A 12829-nucleotide genomic window follows, 5' to 3' on the forward strand; every position below is an offset into this window, starting at 1 on the left:
TGCAGCATTTGTAGAATTTTCAAAATTCTTTAATAAAAAACCATTTCTTGAGCATAAATAAATTGAAATCAACATTTAGTCTCTCTGTGTAACAGTAAGTAACATTTAAAATTCCAATGTTATTCTCAATTCACTTTCAATACTGGATAAACAGTTAGCCAATGAGCAATATAATGCAAAACAAAAAACTATATGAAGAAAACTTACCGGTACAGTGTCCCCGAATGTATTTTCTTCACGCCATCCATGTCTGCCGTGGTATCCTTACCATCGCCTAGTCGGGTCGCTTAGCAAGCCGGTATTGGTACGCAATTCAAAATCATTTTGAGCTCTTCAGTGGTGTTTCTGGAATAAACGTACAAGTTACTATACATATCTGAACGACATGAAACATGCTGCTATACGCATTAAGTTAAAATACAATCCCATATATCCCTGGTGGATAAGTGAATTAATTTCCTATCCGAAGTATTGTACCTGTCCATACACCCATCAATTAAATCATTATGTGTCTTAGTAAAAGAACTTAATCATCTCTTGCCTACACTTAAATTCTGGACGTAGGGCACACTAACTGGACTTATTGTACAAAAACAATTAAATAAAAATCTTTAACGCCTTCACCCAGCAAAGCACATACAATAGACACAGGTCTAAGTTATAATACGCGCCGTTTTTGTATCGGGGGTTAAAAAGCAAACGAGCAATAGCAATCGACTATAATCGACGCATGTGCTGCTAGGTTTTTATTAGATACACAATGGGATTGAGATATATTTTTGATATACGAAAGTGCCTATACTTCCTTAATAACCGAGAACAATTTTGTCATATGTTTAATCTATACTATACCAATAAAAGATTGCAGAACTTTTTCATTTTTTTTTTTTTTTGTTTCTCTCAACATCTGGTTGGCTCTCGGGAAATAGAACAAAAAAATACAGTCCAAGTCCAGTCCAGTACTTTGGAGACAACCGGGGTCTACCGAGCAATCCCAGTCTAATGAAACATTGAGATACAAATCCAAATCATTAATAATTTCACTATTGTATATTAGAGTAGGCTTGACAAAGGTTCCTAGTATGACGTACCGCCTAAATTACACCATTGTTTTCGATATTAGCACGTTTAATGCGATCAATGAACACTATTAAAACTATACAAATCCAAAGCAACATAATTAATAAACTAATATATATTAATAAATAATAAACAAAATTAAATATTCATTTGGTGAATTAATTTTAGTTAGCTATATAAATAGATAGCATGTTTTAGGTTTTTCTTCCGGTATATTTTACAAGTCACATCTACCCGATTTAACCATACATGAAAAAACTAGCTGTTGTCCACAGCTTTCCTCGCGTGGTCATCCCTTTGGGGGCAGAATTTATCAAAATCTCTAAGCGGATGCCTACATCATAGTTGCTTTCTGCATGTCAAATTTCGCGATTTATAAATAAAGATTTTGAGAAAGTTTACGTAGACTCATCAACTATATTGAAATTTTGTATCCGTACTCATAATAGTGCACTAAAACTAATAACACAGCCAATATAAGGATAAAAAAATACCGGCAATTTTCACGTTCTATGTAGACTTGTGTTTAATCAAATTAACATCGTTAGCTCGAACAATTGTAATGACGGAGCCGTCCCAGGCATAATGGAGCTAAGGGCGCTATTCAAAAATTCATGTAATTTTGTAGTTGATATTTAACTAGAATTTTTTTAATGACAAAATTGTCCCATATTACATTATACACACAATTATTACACAATACAATTTTGTTATATAATTGGGATATTTATAAATACCCACTTTTTGTTAATGAGCAATTATGTTAAAAGTACATTAACCTTCTTACTCGGTCTTAAATGTAACATATATCAACTAATAATATAAAAGAATAAGATTAGTGGTATGATGTTTTCTTACAAAAACAGGTCAGGTAGACCGATTTGAAAAATTCTTTAAGTGTTAGATAGCTCGTGCATTGAGGACGGCTATAGGCGGCTATATCTACCAAGGGCGAAACCGAGGCGGACCGCTAGTAGTCTGTATATATGTACCAGATGCGAAGCTGAGGCAAACAGCTAGTTTAATTATATAGCATAATATGCAGGTGTAGGACATAACTACGATGGCCGTCTAGCTTTTATAAGTACAGAATACCGTTTTCCATCTTACGTATCTTTGTTCAATAAATTGAACGGATTTAAGGATAAGTCAAGATATTTTCGGATTCCTCCCTCGCTGGGGACGTCGTTTCGCGAATACGAACTTGATTGGCCCTATTTTTATATTATCATGCCGATACAGTTCTAATGTTTCTTTTTTGTACGTCGAAAAGCTAATGGGTGTTGTGTCATATTTCTATTAATAACAGTTTGTTTTCTTGTTTCCAACATCCCAATGTTAAATGTTACGCAAAGAAAACAAATTGAAATTATTAAAAGCAGCTTAAGTTGCAATAAAAACAAGAATTAAAAATTTATAGATACCTAATAATAATAAACAATTAAATAACATATTTTTTAACGATTCAATTCGATCGATTGCACAAAAATTTACAACAAAATAACAACTTACACTCCTAAAACAGTAGCGAATCTGGCAAACGGTGATCAAAGCACCGCACGCGGGTTCGTTTCAAATCAGTATTACTAATCGATTTTTTACGAACAAACGTGATCAAATTCTTATGTGTTCAATATCATATCTATACTCTTTGTGTTTATCTTAATATCATATCCTTGTAATATTCCACGCTGTGAACGCCCCGGAATAACAGTACCTAGTTATACCTACCTATATAAATGTTTCTCGAAAAACACTACCCAAAATCAGGGGTCGTATATATATATTTACAAAATAGAATATGTAAAAAGCTAAATCCACACACTACAATAATACAAATTATTAATGTGGGTACGTAACTTCATTTCTCCAATCATACATAACACAAAACAAAGAGATGACTTATACGTTTAAGACATAATCAAAGGTCAAATTGCATGCATACGCGCATACAAACGAATACCTTTATCGGAGTAGGTGAGTGTGTGATAAGAATAATGTGAAGTTCGAACAATGTTATACAATACAATGTTGTACGAACATCGATCAACGAAAAGCGATATGACCGCAAGGTATATTGCGTACTTGTCTTTATATAATAAGTAAACTTGGTATTATAAGTAAAATCTTATTGTATTGTATTAGAGTATTTAATACATTTAATACTAGTACTAGGCAATATTCTTAGCGGTATAGGTAAAAATATAATATATTTTATGAGGTCGTAATTGTATCAGAGTACATTTAATACCAGCTGATGTAAAATGTTTCCGGATTTTTTTTAGTCTAATTGTATTTACTACGTTTGTCGTAGTATTTGTACTGTAAATAATTTCAATCGACGTTCCTAAAAAGACAAGAGTTTCTCAATTCGGCTTTTATTTTTGGTGTACTGTTGCTTGAACTACGTGGGTTTTCCATTGATGGGCGTGATTCTTTTTTGGTCTCATTTTAGGAAGATGGAGTGGAGTTCCCTATGGGCTTTTTTTGTATAATAGAGTTATGTGATACGAAATTATACTTAACTCAATGAATTACTCACTTTTATTAAACATAGTTATTTTTAAATAGAAACAAGCAGTTTAATTGAAATTAAATGAAACAATTAAGACCAAACGTAGGCGATCCCAAATAAAAATAATTATCAGAAAATTAAGTAAATTCCGTGTAAATGTTAAATAACACTAACCGAAATTGTAGTATAAAAAGTCTACAATATTTATGCCAAAAGAAATGGTCACAATTCTTACATAATATTATGTATAATACCGAATGATTACTTATCAGTGATCGGTAAGTATCGTTATTAATACCTACATATTTGAGGAGAAATGCTATCACAATTAACCGGCGACATACGAACATTATTAACGATCCAATATTTGAAATGCAAGGGGGAGAACCAGACGGAATTATATTTTTGGATGCAATCCAACTAAGTGAAGGAACAATCGGAAAAAATAAATAAATCGTCTATCTCCGGTAACTGTTAGCCTTATTCTCGAAACGCATTCCATTTGTATGAGTCAAAATTAGGTGGTGATCTTGTGGTACAAAACGTTTATACTTTAAATAAACTTGTTTGATCGCTCATTTTGTATTATTACAAGTTGCAAATATAATTTTATAACATAGATACTATTGTACAATTTAGGGATTTTACGGATTTTTCTTTTCGAAAATACATCCCGTAAGTTGTCGTACATGAAATCGATGTATAGTCCATACTAACATTATTTATAAAAAGTTGGGAGGGTTTGTTGGTGTGATTTTTAGGTCTATGAGCTGTCTTAAAAACTGTGGACGGAAATTAAAAAAAAAATATATTAATATTGGATTATCCATTTATCGACGGTAATAAGCTAATAACATGAACAACACAGACGGTATATATAGTTAAGTACATTTCAGGAGCGGGTCATCAATGAAGTGTAAAATTGAAGAAAAAAGTCATTTTGAGATGAAACAAACATGCGAGTTGTTAATTATAAAACAATATTTGAATTCATTATATATGTTAATTATTTGCACACATATTACAAATGCGAAAGAAGTTATAGCAAATAGATCAAATTAAGTTCTTAAACATAGCTTAATATTTGTTGAAATAATGACTATATGGTCTATGGCCAATACTATGATGTGCATAGATGTGTAATAATATGAAATGCATAATGCAAATTTGAGAATGATATTAAATCTAATCTGTAAGAGAGAGAACAGTAATGTATCATACATAAATCGTTAAAAATCCATACTATGAGAAGATATTTTGGACATTAGTATCCTTCTGAATGAATGGATGATCATATAAACAACATGTTACATAATTATTTTATTAAATACTAATACTATAGATTATGAAATAGTTACTATGAAATAGTTACTTTTAGTGTGGGTTAACTAAAAGTTTCTGTTGTAGGTAAATAACCTAATGTGTTTCGTCATCTTACAGAGCCTTTAGACTCTACTTGATCTTACAGAGGTGCAAAATTGAATAAATGTACATAATATATTTTAAAAGGAATAGGTTTGTGCTTGTTCAACAAGCAACGCCAAAGCTTTTATAGCAGTCTCTTTAGGAAATCTGGTACATCTATGTATGAATACAAATACTTTAGAAAGCAAATAGGCAAATAAATATTGTGAGTTATGTAATGATGTTTCTTTACCTTAAAACCTATCCATAATCATAGAAACTAATATAGATACCTAAATTCTAAGGTGCCTTGTTACGATCTTGATATACACATATACAAGTGATTGTGAGAAACATTCAAGCGATAGATACGTTAAGGAATAGATGTAGTAACAGAATGTAATTAAATTTAGTTAGTATGAAGAGTAAATATAAAATATACTTATAATTAGTATATATTTGAGTAAAAATATAGATGCAATTAGTTTACTAGTGTCTACTATATTTAAATATATGTTTAGACAAAACATACAGATGTTCTAATAAGATCATCCGGTAACTATTACATTATATGTACTATACTCGTGAACTTAAAGTGTTCTGGATTTGTCTTATTAATTATACCAAAAGACTGATAATTATTTGTTATCTTTGCTCAAAAGAAGTTCACAACATGTGATGTGATACACAATAATGAAGAAGTACCTTAATCCTATACAGTGATGTCTGCACATAAACACATTTAGGTAAGAATACGTAAATACCAGGTCCATGAACCTTCGGTATAGTCATTTAAACACAAAATTAATCATTATCTCCCACTGACACATAAATACAACTAAATAGAGAACTCCTCGAAAATGGCTTCAAATATCAAAATCGTACTAACACTGCCGACAGCTCATAACGTTTTAATTTAAATGGAACGTGAGATAAGTTTTTACGGCGACGATTTCCCGTATGAATGCACTTTCCAACAGCTTTTACTATCACACGGCCCCTACTATACGCAAGTACTACAAACAGTATGAAAAATATCTGAAGATTGACGTACGTACTTTACGCACTGGGAGCGGTCGAAATGTAGTCAGGAATGATGTAAATGAAGCAGCATAGACGTCCGAACCAACAATAAAGCACTAATTTATAATGTTCAAAAGTTTTCAATTCAAGATTCTTTTATCACAAATCACACAAAAATTTCAATACACGACAACGAAGCGAAACTTAGCGTAATCCCTCCTCCCTTCACCTTAAAATTACCGTAGACAATATTTGCTTCATGTTTGAACGATTTTTTAAGACTGGCAATAATGTCAAAATTTATTACTAATTTCATAAAATCAATGAATTGCAATTGGGTGCATTGAAAAATAAACTAATAATAAAACAAATTGAAAAATAATCTAGCTTTAGACAGTAGGCTCTGAAACAAAAATGCTTGAAAATAATTATGCCTGCTGTTGCATGCATATAAATTGTTTATGTTAGGATAATTTCCCGTAAATAATAAATGATTTATAAGTTATTTTTAAAATTTTACATTTAAAAAATCAATTTATGCCTATCTCATATATTCCCGACATATGAATTAATTAAATTTAAACGTTATAAGCATTTAGGCAGTTCCATATGAATATTTTGATACTCGTAATAGGTACCGCATTTGATATTGAAAAAAAATGCGATAAATTTACGAGATTGAATCATATTTTATCTCAGATGGTTACAAATTACATACCTAAAAGGAATAATTCCTCTATTTATCTTAAACAGGCGAAAGTAAGGAAAAAACAAGTACGAAACATATTGCTTTTTTAAATTATTTTAATAATGTTAAAAAATCTGAATACATGGTATGATATTCCATTTCAAGATAAAAACTTTAAACATCTTTTCATACAATTTTTGAACTACTTATTTAATGCCTCAGGCTGAATCGTTGAGTATATTATTACGTTTATTTATGCCCTAAGATATGTTGATGTAAATGTGTTAAACTATATTTAAACATATTTCATCTTTCAAAACTTATTTTACTTTATTTTCTTTTTTTTTTATTGTTTAAATTTTGATTGTACAAAACAGAAACAATATAGTTACATACTTTGAATAATAGTTAGATAGCGCAACTTGCAATGAACGATGCTGTTACGAGGAATCGAACGAAGATCTTACAGTCTCGCACTTTTGTTGTTTTTGTGTAGAAAAGGAAATTTGTGAGTGAGAAGTATTCATCCCATGTGTATTGGTGTACATATATTATGTATGTTGTGTTGTGTGTGCGTGGTGATTTGTGTTAAATGCTTATAGAAAGAAAATAATTATATGAAGATATTTTGATGATAAACTTGCATAAATGTGAAGAAACGTTGTGATTTGTGTTATCAAGTGGCAGTGAATCCGTCAGGAGGCGGTAATCATGTACGTTTATTGGCTATTTGTGGATTCTGGATCTCGTCTCGTCGATGTACCATAAACAAAAATGTCAGCGATCCCGATTTTTTGTTTCGCGCTGCATACCCCTCGATAAACCTTAATTAGATCACTTGAATGATATTAATTAAAGTAAGACGCTTTCTCCGGAGGTGTTATATTGTCGAAACGGCGTGCCCATAGCAATAAATCGGCCATAATAAACGTGCGTTTAATGTGCTTCGCGCCTGTCTACACCCGATCTATCTCATTGTTTATGTATGGAGAGTAAACCTGGAATTTTAATAGCGTAATGCGGAGTAATATTATTTAAAACAAATAAGTGGGATAAAACAAGCATATCGCTTGGCCGGTTGAAAAGGTATCGAGAATTGTCGCGCGTCTAGCTGTCGCCAAGGTTTCATTAGATTCTCTATTAATAATAATCTTTCGATCGTGCGCTGCAGTAAAATGATATTCTTGAGGTGAAGTGCCACTTGGTTAATTTGTGGGATATGTGCCAATTATTACGCCAGTGACGACAGGTCCGCGAAAAATTTGTATGTATACAATTGTTATTTAGTACTGTTTACACATGAATCTATAGAGTGATCTCTTTGCTATAAAATGTTCCTTTTTAACAATACAACACTGATAATACGGCTTTAACTTAATTTTTATAAATGCACTCTAACACAGGTAAATTATTTTTGTGATTTGTGAGAAAATTTCATAAGAATATTATCTAGCTAAAAATATAAAATCCAATATAAAGTCAAATGTCATTTAACCTTGAATTCATTTGTTTTTATATAAAAATATTTGCAATAAACATTATTCAATGTTGTTAATTAGCAGAGGTGATTTTTTTCTGATGTTTGTTATTATACAAATTGTATGTGTTATTCTGTGCCTTCGTATTGAAAAAGTTATCATGAAATATGGAAAAAAGTATATATAATGTGGTTATGTTCATTATTAAATAGTATTTTAGTTTATTTGTAGTAAAATTGCAGTTTAATTATTACTGTTAAATATTGCAAGAAATAATCAAGTTCATGTAGTATATTATTTATAAAAATAAAAAAAAATTTGCAGATGATACAATATGAAAAATGCATATTCATATTTAGTACTTTTGCTATAAAACTGCAAAAGATTTAAAATAGATTATTACCATTGAATAAGATTCATTATGTAAACAGTTACATAAATTAATTAGAAGGCTTCTTTATTTATTGTATCTCAACCATAACTTTAATTAGTCAGGTACTTTGGTTCAAAGATTTAATAGAAATATTAACCTTCTTAGTTTTAGTAAAAAGGTTTATTAATCATTTAGTAATATTTATTAAACAAGTATATTTGATATAAGAGATACAAATATAACAAAAGTGCAATTCATATTCATACGAATAACTATTATCTGTAAAAATATAAGAGAAAGTTGTGTTAAGTACACCATTTTTAAGCCAAGAGTTTAACAATTTTTGCTTCGTGTTAGCTGTATTTGGTTGAATTGAGAGTAAATAAAAATTTGAGAAACTTGTAAAAAAGTCTCGGGTGGAGTTTACAGCTGTGAACAACTGGTATTCATTTAAATTGGTTTTTTATTTCTCTATATCTTTGGTAGTCATATTAGAGAATTAATTTTAATTTATACTTAGTAAACAATGATTTTCCATGTTGATTGTAAATATAATATGATTTTTATTGAATACATATTTTTATATTTCAAGGCTTTATAATTAAAATTGTTGGATTATTACTATAATATTACTATATCTATAGATAACAGAGTTGTTTCTAAAGAATTGTGGATAAGTTGATATTTTTAAATGATTCAATGTTTGTTTTATAATGAAATAGTCTTAATATATATTTTATTTTGATTGTATGTATTTGTTATGGTTGAAAATTAACCTTTATATAATGAGAAAATAACTTCAATTTTGATGCAATCGTCAATTTTCAATAAATCAGCAAAGCCTTATATAGGCCCCAGTGAAGGATAGAGAATGCATTTATTAGTTTTATTTAGTTTATTTCATGCTGTACCTCAAAAGAAAAAACAAAATAGCCCGTATCAATTCTATCACCTTACCACTTTTAAGAAATTGCAATTTACTCAAAATGTGTAAACATGATCTAAATATTTGACACTTATATGGAATTCTCGGTAGGCAAGTCTTATTTGTGCTATGGTATATTTAAAATTATTGGGCTTTTTACTTGAATAATTGAAGGTTTTGAATAATATTTGTATTTGACATATTTTCTGTCTGCATACAGTCAAGTTGGCGAAGGCACGTAGGGGTATGATTAAGGAGAAGGAGAAGGGCGGAGGTGCCCGCCTAAAAGATGAGCCCAATGATCCTACAGAACCAGGTATATTTACATTAACTATTTTAAGACATTTAATCAATCATAATACTCATAATACTAATTTGTGATTATCAATTATGCATTATTGCTTAGAAAATAAATTGTTTAAAATATTACAAATTAATAAATATATGGAATGTAACCCATGCATATACGTATAATAAAATAGTCACTAGATAATTTCTTGGTAATGAATAATACATTTTTTCCAGTGATAGTAAATATTAAAAAAAAATACTGTATTAAATTGCTATAATTACTGGTTTTAATGGAAATGTAATAGATTTAGACTTTTTTTGTATCCAGTCAAAATTTAGCATAGGTATATCTTTATTCTGCTGTATATATGACGTTATCGCATAATTTTTTTTGCTCTTAAAATTGCATGTGAAAAAAATGCAACTTAAAATACTTCTGGCGGTCACAGTAAAAACAATTTCTTAATTTTGCATAAAGAAATTATCTTTTTCTTCCATAATGTAAAAAATTAAATTTTGTCAAGGCAATATAGTGTTTTGTAGCACTCAATAATGATAGAAAAATGTTATGTCGAATAATATTAAGTTAAACTTACAGAGTAAATTTTTTCGAAAAAACACATTTAATGTTCTGTTTGATGGGATACAAAAGATTAATTCGCGAGTAAATAGTTTAAAAAAATACTGCTTTGTCTTCTTCGCTTTTTAGAAACTCCTCTAAGTACAACTATATCTACGCGAGTGAAGCCGCGGGTGCTAAACTAGATAATGCTTAGATAAATTATTATTTTATATGTATTGTCAAACATTCCATTTGTGTAACTAATTCAACAAAATAGTTACATTAAAAAAAAAGAGAGGGACATTCCAATTACAGAAGCTAATTTTTTAACAGATATTCTTTAATTGGAAAATAGTGCACTCACTGCATGCAATCAATAAAAATTACTCGGTATATATAAAGATAGGTATTGCCAAATGTAGATAAAAATGTGGTAATCAAGAATTCAACGGTACTACATATTATTATAAAAACCTTGTTGAACCTATAAAAAATAATTATAAATCTTTAATGAATAAAACAGGTACTAAACGAAAGTAGTGAATTCAATGGAGCATTTAATGCAATGCAGTAGATGTTGTAATACTGAATAATTAAAAAACGTAATTTAAAGGTTAGGCTGTTATATATGTTTTTTTTTTTTGTACAAAAGATAGTTATTTGAAAAGTCTAACAAATTTTTATGGGTAAAGAAGAAAGGTGTGGTAAACTTGAAACATAGCTTTTCTTAAAATAATGCTGTATTTAAATTAATCTCTAATTATATTTTCTAGCAATGACATAGACATAGACATACCTTATTCGGCACCAAAACAGGAGTATACCATAATAAAAATAAAAAAGAAATTGCTTTGTTTTGTTACTAATGTACACATTGTTATTTTTCAAAATAACTTATTTTTTAAATGAAGATGCTAAATCAGCATCTCATTAAAAATAAGTGTTAGTTATGCAAGAGTTAAAATGTCAGTGCACAGCATTTATCTCTGAAATTTTAGTTAATTATTTACATCTATCTTATATTTGAAATGAGCATGTGCCACAATAAATATCTCATTAAAAGCATAGTCTTTTATATTACATACAAAACATATTACACAAAGACCATATAATTTATCTTTTTTTGCATGTCACATTTTTAAAATAAGGTAATAATTTTTAATTACCCACATAAATGAAAGCTATCAAACATACTTAAATCCTTAATATCTTCAGGACATGGCTCCAGACCGCCGTCCGCGTCATTGCCCACGCCGGCAGCCTTGAAAAAGGAACCGGATGAAGCACCGCACAGAGTAAAACTGGAGCCCCACAGTCAGGGAAGCGCTGAGGACTCCTCCGCTGACCTTGGTGTAGATGGGATTAAAACTGAAATTGATGGCCTCATGGATAGCGATGGTAAGTGCATGTTCCTAGATCTTTTTACTAGCCGAATAAACAGTTAATTCAATTTACAATTGTGATATACACAATCAACTACTAAGATTCCTGGATATGTATTTAGTAGACTCTAATGACATGAGGACAAAGGAAAACGATATGCCAGAAAAACAGCATTAGGTTATTCATTGATTTGAATGGTAGTTTTTATTTAAATAGAGGCATGGGTTTCATGATCTAATCCATATATAAAGGAAAGATGTGTTAGTGACCCTACTTAAAAATCAAGAGCAACTGACCAGATTTAAATGAATTTTAGTTTATTAAACTCGTCGCTTGGATTTGATAATGGTTCCGGATATTAGTCACAATAAAAAAAATGTAAATAAGTGACAAAACAGTTCTGCCCTGCTAGAACTGTCTACAAATGTCTAGGTTCATTCATCCATAGACATAAGTAGGCATTTTTAGAAATACGCTATAAGTTTTAGAAGGAAACTAAAATCCAGTAAACTGATTATTGTATAATATGAATTATATAATACATAAGTATAGAAAACGGCGCATAAATTAATCGTAGAATTTTGTTTGTGAAAAGAACGATGTATTTTTGTACTTTAAAACAATCCAAAATGTAATCCCAAATTACAGGTGACCCCACAAAATCCCCTCAGTGCGAACTGGGGGGTCCAGGGTCTTTGAAGTCGGAGCGTCTCTCTTCAGACTCGAATGACATAATAGACCCACAAACTGGTCTCAGGAATAATCCAGGAAACATACAGGTAATAATTATTTAAAAAAAAACAAGTATCTAATGGTGTGTTTCACGGCATACTGAATATTTTCTGTTTAGTTAACGTGTCACATAAAACGACAATAATGTATGAATTTTAATATATGAGGATTATCTTCTTGATATATATATCAAATGCATTATCAGCAAGTGGTCAAACGGACTGAAATTATTATATTAATAACTGTGTGTTTATTATTTTACATGCAAAAATTGTTAGTCTTTCTAATTGCTTTTGTGCCAACACTGCCGGCCGTCAAGCCCTTTAGAAGATAGGGTGTACTCTAATGGGAGCGGCACCCTTCCCGCCATACGTG

The 12829-nt window shown here is 30.1% G+C and overlaps 2 protein-coding genes across 5 annotated transcripts in view; one reads left to right on the forward strand and one right to left on the reverse strand.

Annotated features, from left to right (window-relative positions):
* Positions 1-6254, reverse strand: part of LOC119837531 (catenin delta-2) — a 39739-nt gene extending 33485 nt beyond the window's left edge. For 2 of the 4 annotated variants that reach the window (XM_038363118.1, XM_038363115.1), the window contains exon 1: positions 208-248. In XM_038363118.1, coding sequence (XP_038219046.1) covers positions 208-248 — 41 coding nt within the window. Of the gene's footprint in view, positions 1-207; positions 346-5704; positions 5997-6057 lie in introns of those variants that run through there. The other 2 variants (XM_038363114.1, XM_038363117.1) reach the window with 2 other exon arrangements.
* Positions 6255-7176: 922 nt separating this feature from the next.
* The window catches only part of LOC119837694 (protein BCL9 homolog), a 19058-nt gene continuing 13405 nt past the window's right edge, over positions 7177-12829 (forward strand). The window contains exons 1-4 of the mRNA XM_038363425.1: positions 7177-7423; positions 9707-9802; positions 11555-11737; positions 12371-12501. Of these exons, the coding sequence (XP_038219353.1) occupies positions 9733-9802; positions 11555-11737; positions 12371-12501 (384 nt within the window). The 5' untranslated portion in view covers positions 7177-7423; positions 9707-9732. The remainder of the gene's footprint in view (positions 7424-9706; positions 9803-11554; positions 11738-12370; positions 12502-12829) is intronic.

Source organism: Zerene cesonia, chromosome 28 (assembly GCF_012273895.1).
Source record: "Zerene cesonia ecotype Mississippi chromosome 28, Zerene_cesonia_1.1, whole genome shotgun sequence".
In the NCBI taxonomy this organism is placed as follows: domain Eukaryota; kingdom Metazoa; phylum Arthropoda; class Insecta; order Lepidoptera; family Pieridae; genus Zerene; species Zerene cesonia.